At 42.9% G+C, this 27148-nt stretch overlaps 1 protein-coding gene across 4 annotated transcripts in view; it reads left to right on the top strand.

Annotated features, from left to right (window-relative positions):
- The first annotated feature begins 334 nt into the window (after positions 1-334).
- The window catches only part of LOC144772459 (uncharacterized), a 138943-nt gene continuing 112129 nt past the window's right edge, over positions 335-27148 (top strand). For 2 of the 4 annotated variants that reach the window (XM_078656799.1, XM_078656797.1), the window contains exons 1-3: positions 12351-13361; positions 17620-17673; positions 24406-24459. In XM_078656799.1, the coding sequence (XP_078512925.1) occupies positions 13274-13361; positions 17620-17673; positions 24406-24459 (196 nt within the window). In that variant the 5' untranslated portion in view covers positions 12351-13273. Of the gene's footprint in view, positions 445-12350; positions 13362-17619; positions 17674-19776; positions 19831-22252; positions 22307-24405; positions 24460-26562; positions 26617-27148 lie in introns of those variants that run through there. The other 2 variants (XM_078656796.1, XM_078656798.1) reach the window with 2 other exon arrangements.

Raw genomic sequence — 27148 nt, 5'->3', positions numbered from 1 at the left:
TCCGTCTCATCTATGGCATCTATGGAATCCTCAAAATTCTCTATACAGGCAGACAATTTTTTGTCAATATTGTGTTTTTCGCAGTATCAAATGCTGATGGCGATTTTAAGAAGGCAGCAGCAATATAACTAGTTGTGTTTCTTACTGACACTGAGAGTATATGCTGTTCACTTGGACCTGTACCATTCATACCATCTGTAAGTCCTTGCGAAGTGCTGGCTTCAGGATCATCTTTGACAGTTGTAGGAAGTTTGACCTCACCCTTTCTCTGCCTTAGGGCTTGTTATCCTGATTAAAGTATGTGGAGTTGTTCTGAGACCCCACATGGCAGCTTTGATGGAGGGCCACTTCGTTTATGGACAGCTCCACAAGGACAACCCCGGTCTGGGCTCTAGGGCCACTTCACAGCAGGCCGTGGTGTGGTGACTCTCTTGAGTTGTTTCGGTAAGTAGAGAAATCTTTTTCACATTCAAACAACTTGATAAGCAGATAACACTATGATATTCAACTTGCTTTGTGCTTAAATGTCTCTTCTTAAAAACCTGGTTAATCTCTGCTTCAGAGTACATCAGATTACAGCTCAACACACACTGGACTATTACCTTACACAGTCTTTCAAAACCTGGTTGTATCTGCCTTTAGTGTTCTCACTCCAGATGATCTGTATCATTAATTTGAGTGGTAGTGCGGTACCTCTGGCTGATGCCTTTTCAGTTTATTCTCATCCATCGATGCACAGATTTTTAGTGATGCTTTCTTTTTCCTTGAAAGCTCTGTACGGTCTGGCAGTGCTCTTAGACTCCACAGGTGCCACCATTGATTCTGCGCATCGACTGCAACACGTGGCATGCACGTGCAGTTTTGCTGGACCACAGCAAACTCTCTGGAGGAGCACTGTAGATCTACAGGTTACTATCCCCTCCCTTTTGCCAGTTGTAGCATCCTACCCATACTCATACACTCATCAGAGACTACGCCACACACAAAGAGCAGTTATAGACGCCGGTATTCTCAATCGTGTAAGCAAGAACACGTTCTAAACCTGCATTCACATAATTACCCTCCAGCACCTACATCACAGTCTCTACAGAGTCCATCAGAAACCAAGAGTTCTTTATTTACACAGCACTACATACATAACTCCATGAACTCGGACCCACACCTGAAACCCACTCCAGGAACCTTGGAAAAATCATGAACATAAAACCGGGCATGACTGCACATATTTTTTCTATCACTGCATTCTGTTTTCACAACATGAAGATACTGAGGAAAATCTTCAAATGGCTCCCAAGCAACACTAAAAAACTGCCACTCATGTTGGACTATAGAATCATCACTTATGCTGGGATCACGAAGCCACTCACTAGAAGATTACAAACCACCCAGAACTCAGCAGCCAGACGCATCCTCAGCTTCCCACACAGAATCCACATTGCAGCACACATCATGGAACACTGGCTCCTGAGTCACAAACGCCATCAATTTAAAATCTCACATACACATTCATGGCACTACACTCGGGTCCCACCTAGCTGGAAAAGCTGCATCTTCTTCTACCAAGCAGCCAAACACCTCCCCTCCACAGGACACCTCGCACGTAGTCCATGCAAATGCAGAACCAGATCAGACCAGGCATTTTCTTACATCAGTCCTAAAGCATTAAACAACCTCCCCCTGCACATCAGAGCCTCCTCCTCTCTTCTTAAATTTGCAAAGAGCTGAAGCCCTGGCTTTTTAATTAATCAACCTATGATAGGCAAGGCTAGGTGCACATGGTTGCTCAGCACCAGGATACCCTCGTGGGTGATAGTTCATGTACAAATACACAGACAATAACATAACATTTGTTGACTGTATAGAGGAAGTGCTTACTTAACAGGGAAAAATGTTTTACCCGCAGAGAAAAAAAAGTCTAAAATGTGCATTTTTACAGCAACTCCACCCCTCATGCTAAAATTTCCCATATATAGATTTCTGCGCAGTTGTAATAGGAGTCCATCAGACATATCACAAAACATTCCCAAGTTGGGAAACCTGTGTCTAGTACAGCTTTTCAGGACTACCACAGGGAATGTTAGTGAATTAGAAAAAAAAGAGAAATATGTTCAATTATACATTCTCTGCATGAACTTTTACTTTTTTGTTGTGAATTGGGAACAAAGTGGTTACAGTATCACTGACTAATTAATTTTGCCAGCATACTCAGACAGCTTTAGATAATTTGGAACTTTGTGAAACAGAGGAAAAAAACTGGTTTGCCTGCGGCATATATCGTTTCATTTAACCAACCCTGTACTCCGGAGCCAGATGTCCTGATCACCATGAAGGGAACATCATTCTGCAAGACTTTGAAACACAATGTCAGTTACTCTCACATGTCATTTTTAGATCGAGCTTCAGTGCGCAAGCACTGTCTGCAAGACCTGCTGTAATCGCTACTACTTCTCTATTCCCACCTGCTGCTTACCCATTGGCTCATTGCAGCATCGGTCTACTTTCCTGCCTCCTAATTCGTTCCTGCAGCCGATGCCTCACTTCCGTTTAAGGGTGAAGAGCACCGGGCAATTACAGTTTACGTCCACCATCATTCTTCATATGCTGTTTGCAAGAACTCTTTTCAAAGATGTTGCTTTCCGTCGCTCACTGCTTGCCACCACTCACTGCTTGCATAGTTTGCCTTCTCTCTTCCGCATTATGTTTTAAGCCTTCTGCACATTGGCTGCATACTCCAGAAGCAAGTGTATAAACAGACGCGCTGTTGATTTTCTTTAAATCTTAAAGTTGCAAGTGTATAAACAAATCCCTGTCCTTTGCCAGCTTTAGCCATGCAAATTTCTTTTTAACTTTTAAGTTGAGTGTGACACACGCTAACCAACAGACACTGCCAACTTTTGCCCGTGTCTTCGCCTGCATCCCTTCCGCTACAAGATGGTGACGAGCAGAGAGAACAGCTACACAGGGAACTCGGGCCTAAAAGGCACTTGACGGCAGGTACTGCAGGATAGCTGACCGAGGCATGCTTATAACAGCAGCACCATGCTTAGTCTTGATGACTTCAGTCATCTCTGTCCTGCACCAAACTCCCTTTGGCTCACCTGACTCCCACTTTCACTCCCTTATCTGACCGTGACGTCCTTTTGTCTCTTAGGATCCCTGATGCCCTCCTTCCATATATGCCTTCCTTCCCTATGCCCTCCTTCCCTGTAGTGCAGGAATCCTTGGCAGTTGGAGAGGAGTAGGAAGGCGTTGGTGGAAGTCCCTCAAGTCGGCATAGTGGTGTATCGGGACTGGGCGTGCAGAGAGCATGTGGGTGGCGACAGTGTTTGGTATGTTAGGGTTGTTCATTTCTCTTCACGCCCAGACATGCAGGGGCATATTACCAAGGGTGGCGATATTGAATTATCGCCGCTTTAGCGGCCGTTTTCGGCCGCTAAGCGACGATGATTCCATTGCCCTATTACCAAGCTGTCGCTAACACCAGTTAGCGACTGCTTGTAAGCGATAGCGAGCGGTTTGGGGCCCGCTTTGCATGTTAGCCAAACGCTAATGCCTGCAAATACCAGTTCTTAGCCATGTTATCCAATGGGAGGTGGATAACATGGATAACAGCATTTGTACGCTAATGCATGAACACCACTAGTTTTCCAGCGATATTCACGCTAACGCCTGTAATATTATCGCTTTTGAGATAAACGTTGGTAATAGGACGTTATCTTAGCGATAATATTGGGCGAAGCGCGGCGTTAAAAAAACTAACGCTAAACTCAGTTAGCGATAAATATCGCTAACTGTTGGTAATATGCCCCGCAGTCACTCACTTTGCTTACTATGCTTGAATGCACAAGTGTAGGTTTTTATGTGCGCAGTAGAAACAAAGCTCCGAGAACGACTCATACTTTATTGCTGCTACTATTCATAAGCTAAATATGCACAACTTTAAATAATTGTGCTCCCTAGGAATGATGAGACCGGGAATCTAACCATAAAAAAGGCCATCAACCTACAAGCATTTGTTTTTAAAATGTGCTGCTGCATCTGTTGATTATTATTAATCATTCTAAGCGTGTTTGCACAATAACATCTGTTTTTAAGACGGTGATGCAAGAGTACATGGAGAAGCAGCACGAGGAGAAAAAGTTGTCATGTTAAATTTGTTTTGCTCTCATTGCAGGAGTGCAGAACCTATTTCCACCCTTTCCTAAATATCTTCACTGGCCCCTTGCGACTAGGCGGCAGGCACCAAAGAGTATAAACGTTTGTTGTGGCCACTGCTGTTTGAATGGGTGTCAATTTTCCATATTAGAGTAGAGATATGATGTAGAAAATACCTCCAATTTTCAAACTTTGTTTTATAAAAGAAAATCGTGGCAATTCACCTGCATTTAATTTGCAATTACTCCAGGAGAGCTGATGAGGTATATTTGATCATTGTTCTAATAGTAACATCTCTAAGACCAGCTCGTAAAATACTTACGAAACTGGAACAGTTTCTAATTACCAGGTCTCCCTCAAGGGAAAAACACATTAAAATAACTCTATTGTTTTGTTTGGAAACAATATAATTTTGCTTGAAAATAAGGATAATTCAAATACAGCAGAGTGTCACACAATGTTGAAGTTCCTTTACAGTTTAGTGGATGGGCGCAGACGGATCCAGGGGTTACCCTTTCCCAATCATCTGGGACCTGGCAGAAAAGCTGCGAGGCCGAACTCTCACGCCAAAACCTAAATGATTCAAGCTCTAATTCCTTTTGCTTTTTGAGGCCTTTCTAAATAGCCAACATTAGTGTTAAAGCTGCTGTATGCTTTGTTTTCAATCCTCTGATCTATATCCTAAACAAACCTATTCGTAAACTTTACAAAACAAGCATTGGCATAGCCAATAAGTCTCGCCTTTTGGACCTTATAAGCGTGTAGCCATTCAGCACATTATCCAATGTGTGCATCAGGGTGCTCTATTCAGGGAGTGTGGCCCATTCCTGACTGTACTAAGAGCACCCTGTGAATAATGCATTGTTTACAGTCTGTGTCTGGCTGCACTGAACAGAACACTAATCGAAAGGACAACGAAAAGGCGAGTACAGTTCTTCCGCATTGTGGCAGATTTATTTCAACTTACAAAACCGTACATTAATGTCTTTCTAACAAGATACATTTCTGTAAAGGGTATCTCAACAGAGAACCCTGTTCTGGTTCTCTCTCTGTCCCAGCAAATCCCAATACAACTTCATATAGTAGGGAGGTAAGGAGCTCGGTTGGTGGCAGAATAACTGCAGCTACCCAAGGACATGCCTCAGCCAAAAGCGCAAAAAGCTTGAATAACGTCAGCAGAACATACCCTTCGGTCAAAGATGAATGCTGCATTCTTCATAGCAAATGCTCTGTGCAGGGGCTGTCGGAAGGAACTCTGTCTCAAGCTCGATACATTTCAGAACTGCACAGAATAGAAAGTTATAAAACAAGGAGCCACACATTGAGGAAATGCTTCACTTTGAGGTCCAGTTAAGAATTCGTTTTTAGGTGACCGGTTGACTCTTAAACATTGATACAGAGACACTATACAATTTGCATGTATTTAAGAAAAATCTTGCTACAAATGCAGTTCGGATTACACAACTGCCTTGAGGGGGGATGCCATTCGCTGGACATAGGCACTAACATAAAAAGTCAACGGATCAAACGGTTGTTCACATTGCCAGAACAGCGCATGGAAATTGTGGAATTTGCAAATAATGAGCGCCCCACCTCCAGCGCTACTAGTAAGCAGAGGCCATGACGCAGCAATCTGAAGTAATTGCTGAAAAGACGTGTGGAGTGCACATATTACATAATGGCAGACTTCTAACTCCCTCCTGAAGGGCAAAGCTTTGCAGCTGTGCAGTTATCCATGAACTAAAGTCTCTCAATGGGACATTGAATCCATTACCATCCACAGGATGTTCATTGTGTTGCGCATCCACCTTTGTTCCCGTGCCATCTAAAGCAATATGAAAAGATACGAACGTGATTTACAGCCCTGTTTACAACTGCACTCAGAGCAAGTGAACGCGCCTTGACAATGCAAAAAACAAGAACACGCAAACAATCATGCAGTTCCGAACGGAGCATGATTGCAACTGAAATTTAAAAAAACAATCCTCAAATTTTAAGTTTGGAGCCTGGAAATTAGCTATTGCCTTCAGAAGAACGCAAGGGAGAGGATCTGGCGTAATGGCCAAAGCAGCCGACTTAGAAACTGGGGAACCAAGTTTGCGTCGGATGTATGTCTTACAACGCATGCTTTTTCCATGCATGCCCTTACAACACAGGTATTACAACAAAAGTCGTTATAATGACTTGCGTTGGGGGGCGCTGGATAGTGAATAGTTTAATTTACGAATCCAACTCCAGTCCCCGTGGATAGTAGGGAAGGTTTTGGATAGTAAAGTAAACTATTCCCTATCCTACAGCGCCCTCCAGCGCAAGTCGTTGTAACGACTTGCGTTGTAATACCTGCATTGTAAAGGTACTGCGTGGTAAAAGTTTTGTTGTAAAGGATGCTTCCCGTTTGAGTCTCAGCTTCATTCTGCAGCCTGTTATTCTGAGCAAATCACTTAATCTTCTTGTGCTTTTCGAAAAGTTAGTCAATGCGGCTAGAACGTTTGGAGAGCTAACTGCAATGGTCTATGCCATTGAAAAGCTGCAATTTGCAATATTACTACCAACACAAAGAAGCACTTTAGCCTTAGCGCAAGATATGGAATGAACTATATAAATACCAATACAATAATTGCTGCGGCCGTGTTACAGTGATAAAAGTGACAGTCCACTTGTGTTAATTCAACAAATTGCAGATTTGATGCATCTTGCAAGAATGCGCTATTAATTTTAAGCAACTAGCTCAAGCACAGTAAGAGTTCACTTCAGGCATCCACTTAACTGCTTTGAGGCCAGCAGGAATTCCTAGGGGTGCCTCATCTTGGCCTCAATGACTCCAGCGGCAACCGCTGGCCTGGGCATGATTCTGAGGCTCAGCAGCTGCACAGTGTGATCTGGTGTGCCTTGGGCTGCTGAACCACTCCAGTGGCTGCCACGGGGGGGGGGGGGAGTTCACTCAGCAGCCAGTGCCCCAGTGGATTAGGAGTGGTACTTAAACAGACTTCAACTTCACCTCGTCATCGATCATAGGGTTTATTGTTGTAAAGTGCCATAAATAAATATTGAGAGAGCTGCCCATATGTGTCTTTATGCCATTTCAACTCGAACAAGGGACTGACTACCTTTTACATTTTCTCACAGTGTAAAATGTTGTGGTTTTTGGCCGTGTGGCCCGAGTGCTTCATTTGAAAGAAGTACTCCTTTCAATGAGTATTAACACTGGCCGTGCCCGCTGGCTGTCAGGACCGGCTGTGAGTCATCAACCTACATTGGTCACCCTGACGTGCCCCAGTCTGGGCCACAATTCGGGATATTCTCCCTAATGTTACTGCAGCCTTATTTCTATTGTTTTGTTGAGGTACTGGTGGGTAGGTTTTCATGCAACACAGACTATTTGCTGTGTGCACGAATGGCGCTGACCCCTATGCCGGGGTTTAAATCGTCTTTTGTCCCACTGACCTAATTTGGTAGTTTAATTGTTGCCCATGGCACGTTAAGTGTGCAAGCTCTCTACTTAAATGCAGCTCCTGCCTGTGAGGCCCCTAGGAGGAGTCACAATCAATCCACACATTCCCGAATTTGTCCACGCAGCCTCTGTGCACGTGGAACCGACTGAGCAGGCTAAGAGGCACCAGCGTGGATCTCAGCTCTGCTGCCATTTAACCAACATTACACCGCGGCACCGGCTGAGGTGAGCATAGCAGACAGGCTTCAAAATAAAAATGCCCATCAATACTGTCAGAATTCACACAGACCTGTCAGCTCCGTCTCACTATCCAGTGATTGCCATGGTGCATGAAATGACGAGGCACAATGTAAGTATTGCGGCATGGCTGACAGTGGCAAACTAATGTCTTTCATCCGAGCTGCCTTGCCTCAAAGTAAACACACCGGTCCTCGCACACGCACCTTCTGTAAACTCACTGCCAGCTGCCCCCGGGCAGAACAGTGAGGAGATGTTCGCCTAACGACCAGAGCTACTGACATTGCAGCAGTCCGGAAGTCCAGAGCGATTCACAGGCATGGTAGCAAAAGTAAAAGCTGCTAATTAAAAGAAGCGCAGCCACGCGGCCGCGAAAATGAAAGTGCTGCAGTGTCCTCTGGACTTCCAGCCTAAGACTAGCGGTTATGAGCAACACGAGCGAGGAATGCAGCTGCAGCATCTCACAAGTGGTGCGCGCGCACTCATGTTGCTCGTAACAGCAAGCCTAAGGCCGGAAGTCCAGAGCAATTTCAAGAGGACGTTTTCCTAGTGTAGCGCATGAGCGCTGCCTAGGCTCGACCTAAAAAAGTTCAGTGTTTTCCAGAAATGGCAACACTATTTAAAGCATCTACCCTTAACCTAAAAAAAACGAGAGGTTTCATTTTCTTTTCAGAAGTTGTAAAACCTTACAATACCACTGGTATAAATCCCCTTGGGTTTGTGCAGACATTTTGTGATCTTCGAGCGTCTGCAAAAAGCAACATGGTGTTTCTGCCACATTTTCCGGTGCTGCATAACCAAAAGCTTCAGGAATGTGATAAGAAGCTTTGGGGCAGATGTATCAAGATTCCATTTTGCGAATCCTAAATAGCGATTTTTTGCGAATCGCTATTTAGAATTAGCAAAATGGAATGTATGAAAAAATTCGCAATTTTTTAGCGATTCCTTATTATTCTTTATTTGCTCATTCGCATTTTGCGAATTCGCAAATAAGGAATAATTTCCCATGCATTCCTATGGGCCAGCAGGCCCATAGGTATGATTGTGAAGTAATTCTCAAATTGCGAGTTCGCAATTTGCTAATCGCAATTTGAGAATTATTTCAAGGGTGCAGGGGTGTCTCAAAGACACCCTGCTGCACCCCTGAAATGTACATGTGTGTGCATATGGCGCACATACATGCCCTATGGACATGTGTGTGCGTCACATGCCACCTTGACAAATGACAAATTGTGTTCTTTTAAAAGAATTCGCAAATTACCATCTACAACAAGTTGGTGGTAATTTGCGATTTCTTAATCAAAATTCGCAAATTGAAATTGCTACATACATGATTCCTTAAATGCTATGGCAAAATAAGGAATCGCAATTTTTTGCGATTCCTTAAAATGCAATTTTTTCTTATATTCCAAATCATGCAAAAAGGCCGTTTGCGAATTGCAAAGGCCGAAGTTCGCAGAAGTTCGGCCTTTGCGAGTCGCAAAAGGCTTGATACATCTGCCCCTTTATTCCTAGGAAAAATCGTTTTTCTGCTCTTTGGTCACAACACCTCTGGCAGTCACTCACTAAGTAGTCCTGCCCCTGCAAGCGTCTAAAAGTATTCCAGCTCACCTTACCATCATTCTGGGTTAATTACCCCCACCTCTTTTCTTTTCCATGGCATTCTCCGCCTTCCATGTACCTCTTCCTCTTCCCATCCCTCCTGCTCTCTCTGTCACTGTCCCACTTGATTTCCATTTCCTAGCCCTTCTTCCACTCTTTTTCTCACATATTCTCTCTTCCACTCCCCTCCTCTTTGGCCTTCAGGTTGCAAAAATGTATACAGCAGACAAGGAACCTCTCAAGTGGTCTCATTAGAGAGCAGTGTAGACATAATACATAACTCAAAGTTTCTGTGCCTTTTGCTCAAATCACTAAACTATGTATGACCACTTTTTTCAAACTTTTCCATGTATATGTATTGTCACACATTATTTGTTACATGTATGCATTTTACGACAATCCCTGTATTACTGCATCAAGGTCGCTTTACCATACATTTCTTATGTGTTTTCCTTTCTGTCAATATCTACCCAGCACCTGGTTTCCATTGTGTGCTTGACAATGTACAGTTCTCCACAGCCATGTGGCTAGGTTCCTGCTATAGAAATACCACATACATAAATACATACATAATGCAGTCCAGCTACATTAAGAGAGAAAGCCGAGCAGGACTAGTCAGCAGTAGATGGCTTTTGAGTCAACTAGGATTTCAGCTCTGATATCTCTCGCTGTGAGGCAGTGGTGGAAGGCTGTGCAGAATGACACCACGCCAGGCAGCTTGGTGATGCAGATACCAACTCCGTCTCTGCAGCACTTTGAATTGGTTAGTGGCGGGGAGCACAGGCAGATCATACTGGCAGTGCTAGAGTCCACTTAAGAGAGATTAGTGTAACAACAGCATGGGACTGCATGCAACACGGCTGAGTTTCTCATAACCAAAACCCTCAGCCTGCAACACAGCACACACTTCACACCACATATCAAGGATCTCCACTGGCTCCCTACACACGAGCATGCACAGTTCAAACTCATCAACCTCACTTTCAAAGCACTACACAACATCAGCCCTGGCAAGCCATGTCTCCTTTCACAAACCTTCCAGCCGGACTCCTACTCACACACATCCCAAGCATGCACAGAACCAGATCCAATGTTCAGGCTTCCTCCTACATCGCTTCTAAAATGACAAGCATTTGCAATGCAATAAATCTCGTATTTGCAAGAGTTTGAGCTATTTGCATTGTAAATGACAATACCTTTTATTTTTATTTTGAAAACTTGAAGGTGGTGCGTAAACACACAGTTTGAGCTTACAGTTGTTGCTTATGAGAAGCAAGGCAGGGTAACAGCACACCTTCTACTTCCAGCCTTGCTTCTCCTAAGCAAGGACTATAAGTACTAGGTGCATGTTTACGCACCGCTTGCAGATTTCAAAACACATAAATAAAAGCCATTGTCATTTACAATGCCAATAGCTCAAACTCTCGCAAATGCAAGACCTATTGTATTGCAAGTGCTTGTTTTCTTTGACAGAAGTCTCAACAATTAAACAATGGCAGCAGATCGGAGACATGAAGTACAGCATTACCACTGAAAAAGCCAGTAGCTGTCGTTCCCAGAACTGTGTAATTTTGTAATTGTTGTAGTGTCCTTCTGGGCAAGGCATGCAGCAGTCCCTTTCTAGGGGAAGGGCTAATATCTGTCCCACACACATCCAACACAGGCGTCACGAGTCAGGTGGCCTGACTAATAAATGGGGCCAGATGCACATGCCCTGGGACAGTTATGTACTCTGTTTACAAAGAAGGGAGACAGTGAGGGGGTGGGTTTGCCACTCTCAGAGGGAGTGGTAGGTCCAGCTAGGTGTTCGCCCCAATTGTTATGAAATACAAAAGGTACCAGGCTGTTCCTATTACAAGGGGAGGTTTGGTGTTGGTGACACCCGTGCATAGTGATAGAACGCTTGGGTATCCAATTTGTTGGATATAATGGCCTCACACACCCTTGCAGGTGTCATGCTTCATCATCGGCAATGCTCCTCGTTGGGTCGGCGGTGCAATACCCAACGGGCAACACCTTTGGCGGAGATCTTTTACCAACTGCCATATGGGTGAAGTGTGGGTGAGGGGCCAGTACTATGTAGACGTTTTCATGGGGGTTAAAATTGGGGTAAAGGGTACCAGGATCAGGTTTATTCTAGCGGTCCCTTACTCCAAGTTAAAAAGGAAATAGAATAAACTCGGAGGGAAATAATGCTCCCTGGTGCGAGTCTAGACTAGTGAATAGATAAATAGGTCGACATGTTTCTCGCTATGTGTCTACTGACAAGCGATTCTTCAGGACCGTATATAGAAAAGATAGTATGTGCTATTTCAAACTGTCTACAAAGAGCCTTTACATTACTAAGGTAAGGTATTCCAATGTGAGCAAAGGTTCAAAGGTACCTGTGTTGTGCTGTAATTGCCTATCAGAGTAGATGTAAGCTACAACATCAGTCCCCGGCAGGTCAAGTTCCGGGAGCAACCGCTTAATTTTCAGGTTGGGAAATCCCGTGTCTCCACTGGTAGACCTACCCCTCTCTGCCGGGTCCGGGAGGTAGTTGAGGTGTTGCCTGTTGGGTATTGCACCACCATTATATCCAACAAATTGGATACCCAAGCGTTCTATCACTACGCACGGGTGTCACCAACACCAAACCTCCCCTTGTAATAGGAACAGCCTGGTACCTTTTGTATTTCACAGTTATGTACTCCCCACACAAGTGCACGTGTCATTATTTGATTTATTATGTGGGCCTAGGGCCCACTACTTTACAAAAGTTAATGCTAAAGGGGAGAACACCTTTTAGATGATTTTTTAAAAATATCATGAAACTAGCAAAGTTTTAAAACATTGGTTAAGTTAAGATGCACCTCCTTCGCAATTCCACCTAACCTGTGTTTAAATATTTCATATTTCATTATAGATCTCTTCTGTCAGCTTCGCAAACTCAAGGATTGAAAGACCCTGGAGGAGGAACAAAAATGTATATCCCAAATACTGGCACTGTCAGGAACTCACACTGCACTCCTCCTCAAAGCCAGAGCTCTCTGCTGTGCGACCATGGACACCCATCCACTTTCTGAACTCCCCTGACTCCCAGAGGCAACTCTGTTTGCAGTATGCTACATGCAATATGGGCTTTTAATATCTTACATGAAGAACACAACTGCAGATACACAGCATTTGGGTAAAGAAAATACTCTTAAGAAATAGGGACATGTGCACTGTTCATCAAGAAGTACAATGGGTGAAATTAATAGTGAATGCTTCTTTCACATGGATTGCGTTATGGGGTTGATGTACTCATTGCTGATAAAGAAATCATTGTGTTTGCTTGTACAGTTAAGGCCATAAACGAAAGGGCCTGATTGGGGCTCATTTCGATGTCTGTTTTGCTGAGCACGCACCCCACACACAGCCCTGACTCACTACATACATCATCATATGATCTCTCTCTGTCTCTCTCTCTGGCAGAAAAGCCAGACTGCCCATTACTGTTGTTGAAAGAGAGCAGCATGTGTCTCGCCCTGTTTACACGGCATAAATGAGCTGTCAACAAGCTGTTTATCAGGATCAAGAGAGTCCTGGTCCCCTAAACAGAGTGCCAGAGGGTTCCATCATCAAATACAGTAAAAGTCATCCTCCTGTTTGCCAATGCACCAAACAACAGCTGACTAGTTTTACTACCATATTATGTGGCTTACATGACAGAGATGACACTGATGCAAACATATCAAAACATTAAACAAACAAATCTGAGGATATAACAGTGGCGTCAACACCTCGGAGAGCAATCCACGTTCAGAATCTGCCAAACAGATTGAATTAAGGAGACTGCACTAAGCCATGGCTCTCAAGGTGTTCAATGGCCTGGCTCTGGCCCTTATTTTGGGAGTCATACTTGTGAATTGCGAACCTGCTGAATCTGACGAAGGTAATGTATGATCAATGTATCCATTTTGTGTAGATCAGCCAACTTGAAAATAAAGTTCATCAAGGCAAATCTGTAGGTTGACCCATCCTTTCTTGAGCAAAAAAAGAACACAAATGTAGTTGGTTTGTAAAACAGAATAAGATGTTGGTTTTATTTTCACATCATGTATTCCTTCATTTTATCTACGTGGCACATGGGTACTTTCTTAGTAGCTTAGAGAAGAAAGGAGTTTATTTCAAGGTAAGACACATCTGAGAGATCTTTGATTTAGTATGTCTTTGAAAGAATCAGCAAAAAAAACCATGTCAGTGGATGTTTTAGCAAAATACAAAAACATTTGAACACTAATAAACGATTGAGCGCTAATAGCTCTGTCATGGTCCAAAACTGATAACTGTATCATGACTTTATTAAAGCTTTGCGCAATGTGACATCAACAGTACGATATTTAGACGAACCTTTGGTTCATTCTTGAAAACTTTCAGTTGTTTATTCTTGAAAATGGTTTCAATTCAGCAAAGTGTAAAATGTAAAAAAAGGCAGTAGTGGTGACACAGCAGGTGCAGCCCTAAAGAGCAGTGAAATACAACGTGCAGCACTGGGGTCTGAATGGGCATTTGCATAGCAGGAGTGGAGGTCATGAGGAAACACAAACTATGTTGTTCACCCTTTTAAACTTTATGAGATGATCTGTCATTGTCAGTGTATGTGTCTATATTTAAATGGTACTTTATAGCACAAACCTAGTCAAAAGGCAGCAGAGTGCTTCACTGGGTCAAAGGCAAATATATAATGACCCAGTGATTGGAGAGGAGCTGGGCTCTTACTGTGGTGGTGACTATTAGTAACCTGTGATCAATGGATCTGGCTACATGCCATGATTGCAACCAGGTGCAGCACGCCAGCTCCGAGTAGTGTAAATGTGTTACTCTAATTTAGTCATTCATTTCAAATCTCTCTGTGCCGAGGGTTAAGGGTGGTCTCCACAAAATCACCTCCGGTGGAGGCCATGTGAAAAGTATAACTTTAAACATGACATTTATCTGCAAATAGATTCCCATTTCTCTACACATCTACTCCAATAAATTACAGCTGAAGGCAGAAAATGCCCTCTTTGGTCTTCAAAAACTGCGTTATTATTATTTGAAACTGATGAAGTGGTAAATAAAATGGATATACTGGGGAAACAAACAAGGGAAGAGAATGGTACCATCACACAGTACAAAACAATGGGTCTTATTTGTGAGCCCCTGCGTCACTTTTGCGCCACCGGAGCGTCACTTTATGTGACGCACCAGTGGTGTAACTAATGCGCCATGTTGCGTCATATTTACAAAGTGACGCATGTATGGAGACGAGTTACTTTGTAAACCCCTGCGCCACATTATACCTGCGCCAGGTATAATGTATGCAGGGGGGGGTCGTTCCGACGCAAGAAAGGGTCGTAGAAGTGGCGCAGTGAAATCTATGCAATTTCACTGCGCCACTTCTAGGACTCAAATACGTCAATATCTTACGCCTGCCTCACGGCAGGCTTAAGACTGACGCAGGCACATTGAACATGGGACTTGTCCGTGTGTAATGACTCATTGCTGGAGTTGCGCCACTTTTGTGACACTCTCCAGCAATGCGTCATTTTTGCGCCTACAGATACGTCAGAAATAATGACGTATCTGTAACCCCTTGCATCATGATGCATCATACAGTAAATATGATGCATCATAGGGGTTGCAATGAGGGCAGAATTAAAAGTGGCGCATTGCTGTTTTCATGCAGCGATGTTTTACTTTTCATAAATGAGGCCCAATGTGTCTATTTCCATCGTTTTGCTGATCTTTTCCAGTAGTCTGCTCCATCTGAAATGCAGTAAATTCAACGTCTCCAGTTCTCTTAACATGGAGTCAACGAGTGCCAGATGTGCGCTCTATCCTCTTTAAAGGATGCTAGTACTCTAGAGTTTAGATCATTGCTGAACGTCGGTGACAAAACCATAAAAGAGCAGTAGTATTTCCTAAGGCCCCTGCTCTGTTAGCTGATGCGGGAACATAAGGGCTGCTTTCGGGGTCGGCTGAGCTGATCAGACAGCCTCTAATGCCACTAGCACTTGTCGGAATAGGGCAGCCAGCAAGGCAAGGGTTCACAGGCAGCGGTTATTTAACATAACCTAGGTATTTGTAAAGCTCACGTTCACCCAGAGGTACCTTGGCGCTGAATAACAGATGTTTATTGTTACCCAACTCAATGATACTCATTTTATCGACCTCAGATGAATGAAAGGCTGAGTGGATCTGTCTGGATTTGAACCTGCGACCATGAAGTCGAACATGGGCTCCTGTAATGGATGCATTAGTCCACTGAACCACCCACACCGGCTTAAGGCTCAGCATCTTCTTGGGGGTTGTGGTCTTCATGTGTCATCAAAAAACACCAGTGAAGGCTGAGCAAAGGTTGGTAGCATGGGGTGATCACAGGGATCGAGAGAAGGCAGTAGAAGAACTGTTCTTAAGGATGTCCGAGTCTTGTTCAAAACCCATCACTGAATCGGAGCTCTGTTCAAGTTTTCCCTCTGCCTCTTGAGCCATGTTTGCATGTAACATGACAAGAACACAAGACAAAACTCACTTAGGTATTGGCATAAAAAATGTGTGGTATGCCTCCCTCTGTTTTTTTGGAAGAATTGGTATGTACCTTGAAAAAACAATCATGCAAAGATAATCAATAACTTGTGGATGAGGAGAAAAGAGGATGGGTCAGAGGGAGCCATGAAAGCAGAAAAGTAAATACTGCTTCAAACATTTCGACTACTCTGTCTTTTGGGACACCTACGCCAATGGCCTTACATCCGAACTAGGTGACTAACTGCTAGAATAGCACTGAGTCCATAGAAATAACTTTGCTAGTGCACCTCTCCCCTAGCCTGTGACAACTGATGCACACTTGCCAACATTACGAGTTTCATATTCCATTAAAATCATTGTAAGAAAAATATTTTCTGCAAATATCTAACGATATTGAGAGAATCCTGCTTCAAGGCTTTTCAACCGATAGATCAATTTAGCTTAGCGGGTTTAAGCATGTCATTTTCATGGGTACATAATATTTGCATCAAGCAACAAGGGGATGAGAGCTCGATGAGAGACTGGCTCAGAGTGGTGTCAGGTCCTGGTTCCCAGGCAGTCCTGGGACAATGTATGGTCTAAAGGAGAGGTAGACACAGGTGACGTTGATTCCCCGGTATGGGTGCTTGGTGCACCAGGTTTCACAACTCATGGTGAGAAGGAGGGGGGGCGTGGATTGCTCACGAGTTAGAATATCTGTGGCAGATATCTCTGCATACATCTGTGTGTTGCTTATTAAAAACCTTATGAAACCGTGGCCCCATTTTATCACAAGAATTCTTGCAGGAGAACTTTACCTGCTCAAAACAACTTGATGTGTTTCAGGTGGGGTATTTTTTGCCTGGGTACTCCTCTTCAATTGAATATTTGAATTTAAATACCAAAACCTGTTGTAGTGGGTACATCTTTTGCTCAACATACAATACTTTTTTCTGTCAGGGTGAGGAAGAGCATTCTACTGTTAGAGACACTTTCCCATCATTTTACTTGTTTAGAATATAATTACATTTTTGCTCTTAAAATGTTCTGAGTGAAACCGTTTTCATTAATAGACAATTTTGCAGATGAACAATTTTGCCATGCTGAATGTACCTTTAAGTTCATATCCCTAAAATCAGAGTTGCGCTCCTGACAAATGATTAAATGGTACCTAAAAGCTAATGGTTATCCATTTGAATGCATTGCGGTTTGAGGTGCTTAGCAGAATTAATCATCCTAGGGTTTAAACATCAGCAGCATGTCAGCACAGGTTTGGAAACTTCCAAATAAATGCATCTAACATTCTACAAAAAAGTTTGTGAGCAATCTGATTTAAAATAGCGACGTTTAAGGCAATCTAATGCAGCTATTGATCACAGAAGAGGGAGAAGTCTGGGCTGACCCTTGGACTCTAGTGCTCCAACCCTGTTCACAAACTGCCTGGGATTGCTCTGTCCCTTGGATATTAATGTTGATATTAATTAGTTAATGACTTTTGCTCTATTATTGTTTATCTCCTCCCACACCTCTGTTCATTGTAGATGGGTTTATAGATGCTCTTGCTAGTGCACTAATCATAGTCTTTCTTTAATTCTCAGTTAGCACTGTACAAAATCCTACACAATTTGTTAACGCTGCCCCTTCTCCATTTTCTCTCTCAGAAAGAAGTTCGACACGTGAGGCGGATAACCGAGTAGGAGACCGAGAACAGCCAGGTAAGGAGCATGTGGGGACTCTAGGGAGAGTATGAGGCTTCCAAGTTGGAGGTCTTTGGGCGTAAATGCAGATTTTCAAGCAAGGAAGGAAAGAGAGAACTACTCTCTCTCCAAAAGGAATGAAGCAATGCAGGGCATTGTGGTTTGGGCACAGTATTTATACAACGCAAGCAAGATGGCCACTGCTAATGCAGGACACCCAAACTCTTGGGAAATTTTGGCTATCACCGATTTTTTCTTGGTAGATTGGATCAGACACTCACTAGGCATAAAGGGCCCTGGGAAGTGAATATGTCCTTAATGCGGGTTTGGACCAACAGGGACATAAAACAAATGTCCCAGGGGATTAAGGTATGGCAGCATAAAGGCTGTTTGGAATAGAAGACCCCAGGGAATCATCTATTGGAGCATATAGGGCCCTTGGAAGGAATGGCCTGGGATACCAATATGAGCGACAGAATGAAATGCCAGGGCACACATCACACTAGAAGTGTGGTATCCCTCCCTTTGTTTTTTTGGAAGAATTGTTATGTACCTTGAAAAAACAATCATGCAAAGATAATCAATAACTTGTGGATGAGGAGAAAAGAGGATGGGTCAGAGGGAGCCATGAAAGCAGAAAAGTAAATACTGCTTCAAACATTTTGACTACTCTGTCTTTTGGGACACCTACGCCAATGGCCTTACATCCGAACTAGGTGACTAACTGCTAGAATAGCACTGAGTCCATAGAAATAACTTTGCTAGTGCACCTCTTCCCTAGCCTGTGAGAACTGATGCACACTTGCCAACATTACGAGTTTCATATTCTATTGAAATCATTATAAAAAAATATTTTCTGCAAATATCTAATGATATTGAGAGAATCCTGCTTCAAGGCTTTTCAACCGATAGATCAATTTAGCTTAGCGGGTTTAAGCATGTCATTTTCATGGGTACATAATATTTGCATCAAGCAACAAGGGGATGAGAGCTCGATGAGAGACTGGCTCAGAGTGGTGTCAGGGCCTGGTTCCCAGGCAGTTCTGGGACAATGTATGGTCTAAAGGAGAGGTAGACACAGGTGACGTTGATTCGCCGGTATGGGTGCTTGGTGCACCAGGTTTCACAACTCATGGTGAGAAGGAGGGGGGGCGTGGATTGCTCACGAGTTAGAATATCTGTGGCAGATATCTCTGCATACATCTGTGTGTTGCTTATTAAAAACCTTATAAAACCGTGGCCTCATTTTACCACAAGAATTCTTGCAGGAGAACTTTACCTGCTCAAAACAACTTGATGTGTTTCAGGTGGGGTATTTTTTGCCTGGGTACTCCTCTTCAATTGAATATTTGAATTTAAATACCAAAACCTGTTGTAGTGGGTACATCTTTTGCTCAACATACAATACTTTTTTCTGTCAGGTGAGGAAGAGCATTCTACTGTTAGAGACACTTTCCCATCATTTTACTTGTTTAGAATATAATTACATCTTTGCTCTTAAAATGTTCTGAGTGAAACCGTTTTCAGTAATAGACAATTTTGCAGATGAACAATTTTGCCATAGTGAATGTACCTTAAAGTTCATATCCCTAAAATCAGAGTTGCGCTCCTGACAAATGCTTAAATGGTACCTAAAATCTAATGGTTATCCATTTGAATGCATTGCGGTTTGAGGTGCTCAGCAGAATTAATCATCCTAGGGTTTAAACATCAGCAGCATGTCAGCACAGGTTTGGAAACTTCCAAATAAATGCATCTAACATTCTACAAAAAAGTTTGTGAGCAATCTGATTTAAAATAGCGACGTTTAAGGCAATCTAATGCAGCTATTGATCACAGAAGAGGGAGAAGTCTGGGCTGACCCTTGGACTCTAGTGCTCCAACCCTGTTCACAAACTGCCTGGGATTGCTCTGTCCCTTGGATATTAATGTTGATATTAATTAGTTAATGACTTTTGCTCTATTATTGTTTATCTCCTCCCACACCTATGTTCATTGTAGATGGGTTTATAGATGCCCTTGCTAGTGCACTAATCATAGTCTTTGTTTAATTCTCAGTTAGCACTGTACAAAATCCTACACAATTTGTTAACGCTGCCCCTTCTCCATTTTCTCTCTCAGAAAGAAGTTCGACACGTGAGGCGGATAACCGAGTAGGAGACAGAGAACAGCGAGGTAAGGAGCATGTGGGGACTCTAGGGAGAGTATGAGGCTTCCAAGTTGTAGGTCTTTGGGCGTAAATGAAGATTTTCAAGCAAGGAAGGAAAGAGAGAACTACTCTCTCTCCAAAAGGAATGAAGCAATGCAGGGCATTGTGGTTTGGGCACAGTATTTATACAACGCAAGCAAGATGGCCACTGCTAATGCAGGACACCCAAACTCTTGGGAAATTTTGGCTATCTCCGATTTTTTCTTGGTAGATTGGATCAGACACTCACTAGGCATAAAGGGCCCTGGGAAATGAATATGTCCTTAATGCGGGTTTGGACCAACAGGGACATAAAACAAATGTCCCAGGGGATTAAGGTATGGCAGCATAAAAGCTGTTTGGAATAGAAGACCCCAGGGAATCATCTATTGGAGCATATAGGGCCCTTGGAAGGAATGGCCTGGGATACCAATATGAGCGACAGAATGAAATGCCAGGGCACACATCACACTAGAAGTGTGGTATCCCTCCCTTTGTTTTTTTGGAAGAATTGTTATGTACCTTGAAAAAACAATCACGCAAAGATAATCAATAACTTGTGGGTGAGGAGAAAAGAGGATGGGTCAGAGGGAGCCATGAAGGCAGAAAAGTAAATACTGCTTCAAACATTTCGACTTCTCTGTCTTTTGGGACACCTACGCCAATGGCCTTACATCCGAACTAGGTGACTAACTGCTAGAATAGCACTGAGTCCATAGAAATAACTTTGCTAGTGCACCTCTTCCCTAGCCTGTGACAACTGATGCACACTTGCCAACATTACGAGTTTCATATTCCATTGAAATCATTATAAAAAAATATTTTCTGCAAATATCTAACGATATTGAGAGAATCCTGCTTCAAGGCTTTTCAACCGATAGATCAATTTAGCTTAGCGGGTTTAAGCATGTCATTTTCATGGGTACATAATATTTGCATCAAGCAACAAGGGGATGAGAGCTCGATGAGAGACTGGCTCAGAGTGGTGTCAGGTCCTGGTTCCCAGGCAGTCCTGGGACAATGTATGGTCTAAAGGAGAGGTAGACACAGGTGACGTTGATTCCCCGGTATGGGTGCTTGGTGCACCAGGTTTCACAACTCATGGTGAGAAGGAGGGGGGGCGTGGATTGCTCACGAGTTAGAATATCTGTGGCAGATATCTCTGCATACATCTGTGTGTTGCTTATTAAAAACCTTATGAAACCGTGGCCTCATTTTACCACAAGAATTCTTGCAGGAGAACTTTACCTGCTCAAAACAACTTGATGTGTTTCAGGTGGGGTATTTTTTGCCTGGGTACTCCTCTTCAATTGAATATTTGAATTTAAATACCAAAACCTGTTGTAGTGGGTACATCTTTTGCTCAACATACAATACTTTTTTCTGTCAGGGTGAGGAAGAGCATTCTACTGTTAGAGACACTTTCCCATCATTTTACTTGTTTAGAATATAATTACATTTTTGCTCTTAAAATGTTCTGAGTGAAACCGTTTTCAGTAATAGACAATTTTGCAGATGAACAATTTTGCCATGCTGAATGTACCTTAAAGTTCATATCCCTAAAATCAAAGTTGCGCTCCTGACAAATGCTTAAATGGTACCTAAAAGCTAATGGTTATCCATCCATCTCTGTTCATGGCCGTGGTGCCTCGCGTGAGGAAGGCCCGCATTGGGGGTCGTTCCTTTAGCCTTAAGGCCCCCCAGCTGTGGAATTCGTTGCCCCTCGCTTTACGCAGCATTCCTAGTTTGCTCCTGTTCAGGAAAAACCTGAAGACCTGGCTTTTTAATCTTTAGGTTGTTTCTTTTCTATTCCACTTTTTTCTCCTTTCTGTCTACTGTTATGTTTTTTAACTGCTGAGCCGCCCTCTGAAAGCGCCGGGACACTCTTGTTAAGTAGCCGTGCGCTATATAAATAAAAGTTAACATAACATAACATAACAACATTTGAATGCATTGCGGTTTGAGGTGCTCAGCAGAATTAATCATCCTAGGGTTTAAACATCAGCAGCATGTCAGCACAGGTTTGGAAACTTCCAAATAAATGCTTCTAACATTCTACAAAAAAGTTTGTGAGCAATCTGATTTACAATAGCGACGTTTAAGGCAATCTAATGCAGCTAATCACAGAAGAGGGAGAAGTCTGGGCTGACCCTTGGACTCTAGTGCTCCAACCCTGTTCACAAACTGCCTGGGATTGCTCTGTCCCTTGGATATTAATGTTGATATTAATTAGTTAATGACTTTTGCTCTATTATTGTTTATCTCCTCTCACACCTCTGTTCATTGTAGATGGGTTTATACATGCTCTTGCTAGTGCACTAATCATAGTCTTTGTTTAATTCTCAGTTAGCACTGTACAAAATCCTACACAATTTGTTAACGCTGCCCCTTCTCCATTTTCTCTCTCAGGAAGAAGTTCGACACGTGAGGCGGATTACCGAGTAGGAGACCGAGAACAGCCAGGTAAGGAGCATGTGGGGACTCTAGGGAGAGTATGAGGCTTCCAAGTTGGAGGTCTTTGGGCGTAAATGCAGATTTTCAAGCAAGGAAGGAAAGTGAGAACTACTCTCTCTCCAAAAGGAATGAAGCAATGCAGGGCATTGTGGTTTGGGCACAGTATTTATAAAACGCAAGCAAGATGGCCACTGCTAATGCAGGACACCCAAACTCTTGGGAAATTTTGGCTATCATCGATTTTTTCTTGGTAGATTGGATCAGACACTCACTAGGCATAAAGGGACCTGGGAAATGAATATGTCCTTAATGCGGGTTTGGACCAACAGGGACATAAAACAAATGTCCCAGGGGATTAAGGTATGGCAGCATAAAGGCTGTTTGGAATAGAGGACCCCAGGGAATCATCTATTGGAGCATATAGGGCCCTTGGAAGGAATGGCCTGGGAAACCAATATGAGCGACAGAATGAAAAGCCAGGGCACACATCACACTAGAAGTGTGGTATCCCTCCCTTTGTTTTTTTGGAAGAATTGTTATGTACCTTGAAAAAACAATCATGCAAAGATAATCAATAACTTGTGGATGAGGAGAAAAGAGGATGGGTCAGAGGGAGCCATGAAAGCAGAAAAGTAAATACTGCTTCAAACATTTCGACTACTCTGTCTTTTGGGACACCTACGCCAATGGCCTTACATCCGAACTAGGTGACTAACTGCTAGAATAGCACTGAGTCCATAGAAATAACTTTGCTAGTGCACCTCTTCCCTAGCCTGTGACAACTGATGCACACTTGCCAACATTACGAGTTTTATATTCCATTGAAATCATTATAAAAAATGTTTTCTGCAAATATCTAACGATATTGAGAGAATCCTGCTTCAAGGCTTTTCAACCGATAGATCAATTTAGCTTAGCAGGTTTAAGCATGTCATTTTCATGGGTACATAATATTTGCATCAAGCAACAAGGGGATGAGAGCTCGATGAGAGACTGGCTCAGAGTGGTGTCAGGTCCTGGTTCCCAGGCAGTTCTGGGACAATGTATGGTCTAAAGGAGAGGTAGACACAGGTGACGTTGATTCGCCGGTATGGGTGCTTGGTGCACCAGGTTTCACAACTCATGGTGAGAAGGAGGGGGGGCGTGGATTGCTCACGAGTTAGAATATCTGTGGCAGATATCTCTGCATACATCTGTGTGTTGCTTATTAAAAACCTATGAAACCGTGGCCCCATTTTACCACAAGAATTCTTGCAAGAGAACTTTACCTGCTCAAAACAACTTGATGTGTTTCAGGTGGGGTATTTTTTGCCTGGGTACTCCTATTCAATTGAATATTTGAATTTAAATACCAATACCTGTTGTAGTGGGTACATCTTTTGCTCAACATACAATACTTTTTTCTGTCAGGGTGAGGAAGAGCATTCTACTGTTAGAGACACTTTCCCATCATTTTACTTGTTTAGAATATAATTACATTTTTGCTCTTAAAATGTTCTGATTAAAACCGTTTTCAGTAATAGACAATTTTGCAGATGAACAATTTTGCCATAGTGAATGTACCTTAAAGTTCATATCCCTAAAATCAGAGTTGCGCTCCTGACAAATGCTTAAATGGTACCTAAAAGCTAATGGTTATCCATTTGAATGCATTGCGGTTTGAGGTGCTTAGCAGAATTAATCATCCTAGGGTTTAAACATCAGCAGCATGTCAGCACAGGTTTGGAAACTTCCAAATAAATGCATCTAACATTCTACAAAAAAGTTTGTGAGCAATCTGATTTACAATAGGGACGTTTAAGGCAATCTAATGCAGCTAATCACAGAAGAGGGAGAAGTCTGGGCTGACCCTTGGACTCTAGTGCTCCAACCCTGTTCACAAACTGCCTGGGATTGCTCTGTCCCTTGGATATTAATGTTGATATTAATTAGTTAATGACTTTTGCTCTATTATTGTTTATCTCCTCCCACACCTCTGTTCATTGTAGATGGGTTTATAGATGCTCTTGCTAGTGCACTAATCATAGTCTTTGTTTAATTCTCAGTTAGCACTGTACAAAATCCTACACAATTTGTTAACGCTGCCCCTTCTCCATTTTCTCTCTCAGGAAGAAGTTCGACACGTGAGGCGGATAACCGAGTAGGAGACCGAGAACAGCCAGGTAAGGAGCATGTGGGGACTCTAGGGAGAGTATGAGGCTTCCAAGTTGGAGGTCTTTGGGCGTAAATGCAGATTTTCAAGCAAGGAAGGAAAGAGAGAACTACTCTCTCTCCAAAAGGAATGAAGCAATGCAGGGCATTGTGGTTTGGGCACAGTATTTATACAACGCAAACAAGATGGCCACTGCTAATGCAGGACACACAAACTCTTGGGAAATTTTGGCTATCACCGATTTTTTCTTGGTAGATTGGATCAGACACTCACTAGGCATAAAGGGCCCTGGGAAATGAATATGTCCTTAATGCGGGTTTGGACCAACAGGGACGTAAAACAAATGTCCCAGGGGATTAAGGTATGGCAGCATAAAGGCTGTTTGGAATAGAAGACCCCAGGGAATCATCTATTGGAGCATATAGGTCCCTTGGAAGGAATGGCCTGGGATACCAATATGAGCGACAGAATGAAATGCCAGGGCACACATCACACTAGAAGTGTGGTATCCCTCCCTTTGTTTTTTTGGAAGAATTGTTATGTACCTTGAAAAAACAATCATGCAAAGATAATCAATAACTTGTGGATGAGGAGAAAAGAGGATGGGTCAGAGGGAGCCATGAAAGCAGAAAAGTAAATACTGCTTCAAACATTTCGACTACTCTGTCTTTTGGGACACCTACGCCAATGGCCTTACATCCGAACTAGGTGACTAACTGCTAGAATAGCACTGAGTCCATAGAAATAACTTTGCTAGTGCACCTCTTCCCTAGCCTGTGACAACTGATGCACACTTGCCAACATTACGAGTTTCATATTCCATTGAAATCATTATAAAAAATATTTTCTGCAAATATCTAACGATATTGAGAGAATCCTGCTTCAAGGCTTTTCAACCGATAGATCAATTTAGCTTAGCGGGTTTAAGCATGTCATTTTCATGGGTACATAATATTTGCATCAAGCAACAAGGGGATGAGAGCTCGATGAGAGACTGGCTCAGAGTGGTGTCAGGTCCTGGTTCCCAGGCAGTTCTGGGACAATGTATGGTCTAAAGGAGAGGTAGACACAGGTGACGTTGATTCGCCGGTATGGGTGCTTGGTGCACCAGGTTTCACAACTCATGGTGAGAAGGAGGGGGGGCGTGGATTGCTCACGAGTTAGAATATCTGTGGCAGATATCTCTGCATACATCTGCGTGTTGCTTATTAAAAACCTTATAAAACCGTGGCCCCATTTTACCACAAGAATTCTTGCAGGAGAACTTTACCTGCTCAAAACAACTTGATGTGTTTCAGGTGGGGTATTTTTTGCCTGGGTACTCCTATTCAATTGAATATTTGAATTTAAATACCAATACCTGTTGTAGTGGGTACATCTTTTGCTCAACATACAAAACTTTTTTCTGTCAGGTTGAGGAAGAGCATTCTACTGTTAGAGACACTTTCCCATCATTTTACTTGTTTAGAATATAATTACATTTTTGCTCTTAAAATGTTCTGAGTGAAACCGTTTTCAGTAATAGACAATTTTGCAGATGAACAATTTTGCCATAGTGAATGTACCTTAAAGTTCATATCCCTAAAATCAGAGTTGCGCTCCTGACAAATGATTAAATGGTACCTAAAAGCTAATGGTTATCCATTTGAATGCATTGCGGTTTGAGGTGCTTAGCAGAATTAATAATCCTAGGGTTTAAACATCAGCAGCATGTCAGCACAGGTTTGGAAACTTCCAAATAAATGCATCTAACATTCTACAAAAAAGTTTGTGAGCAATCTGATTTAAAATAGCGACGTTTAAGGCAATCTAATGCAGCTATTGATCACAGAAGAGGGAGAAGTCTGGGCTGACCCTTGGACTCTAGTGCTCCAACCCTGTTCACAAACTGCCTGGGATTGCTCTGTCCCTTGGATATTAATGTTGATATTAATTAGTTAATGACTTTTGCTCTATTATTGTTTATCTCCTCCCACACCTCTGTTCATTGTAGATGGGTTTATAGATGCTCTTGCTAGTGCACTAATCATAGTCTTTGTTTAATTCTCAGTTAGCACTGTACAAAATCCTACACAATTTGTTAACGCTGCCCCTTCTCCATTTTCTCTCTCAGAAAGAAGTTCGACACGTGAGGCGTATAACCGAGTAGGAGACCGAGAACAGCCAGGTAAGGAGCATGTGGGGACTCTAGGGAGAGTATGAGGCTTCCAAGTTGGAGGTCTTTGGGCATAAATGCAGATTTTCAAGCAAGGAAGGAAAGAGAGAACTACTCTCTCTCCAAAAGGAATGAAGCAATGCAGGGCATTGTGGTTTGGGCACAGTATTTATACAACGCAAGCAAGATGGCCACTGCTAATGCAGGACACCCTACCGATTTTTTCTTGGTAGATTGGATCAGACACTCACTAGGCATAAAGGGCCCTGGGAAATGAATATGTCCTTAATGCGGGTTTGGACCAACAGGGACATAAAACAAATGTCCCAGGGGATTACGGTATGGCAGCATAAAAGCTGTTTGGAATAGAAGACCCCAGGGAATCATCTATTGGAGCATATAGGGCCCTTGGAAGGAATGGCCTGGGATACCAATATGAGCGACAGAATGAAATGCCAGGGCACACATCACACTAGAAGTGTGGTATCCCTCCCTTTGTTTTTTTGGAAGAATTGTTATGTACCTTGAAAAAACAATCATGCAA

This window comes from Lissotriton helveticus, chromosome 8 (genome assembly GCF_964261635.1).
Source record: "Lissotriton helveticus chromosome 8, aLisHel1.1, whole genome shotgun sequence".
Lineage (NCBI taxonomy): Eukaryota > Metazoa > Chordata > Amphibia > Caudata > Salamandridae > Lissotriton > Lissotriton helveticus.
Note: the sequence above shows the minus strand (reverse complement) of the source record. Positions and strands in the feature narration are given on the sequence as shown.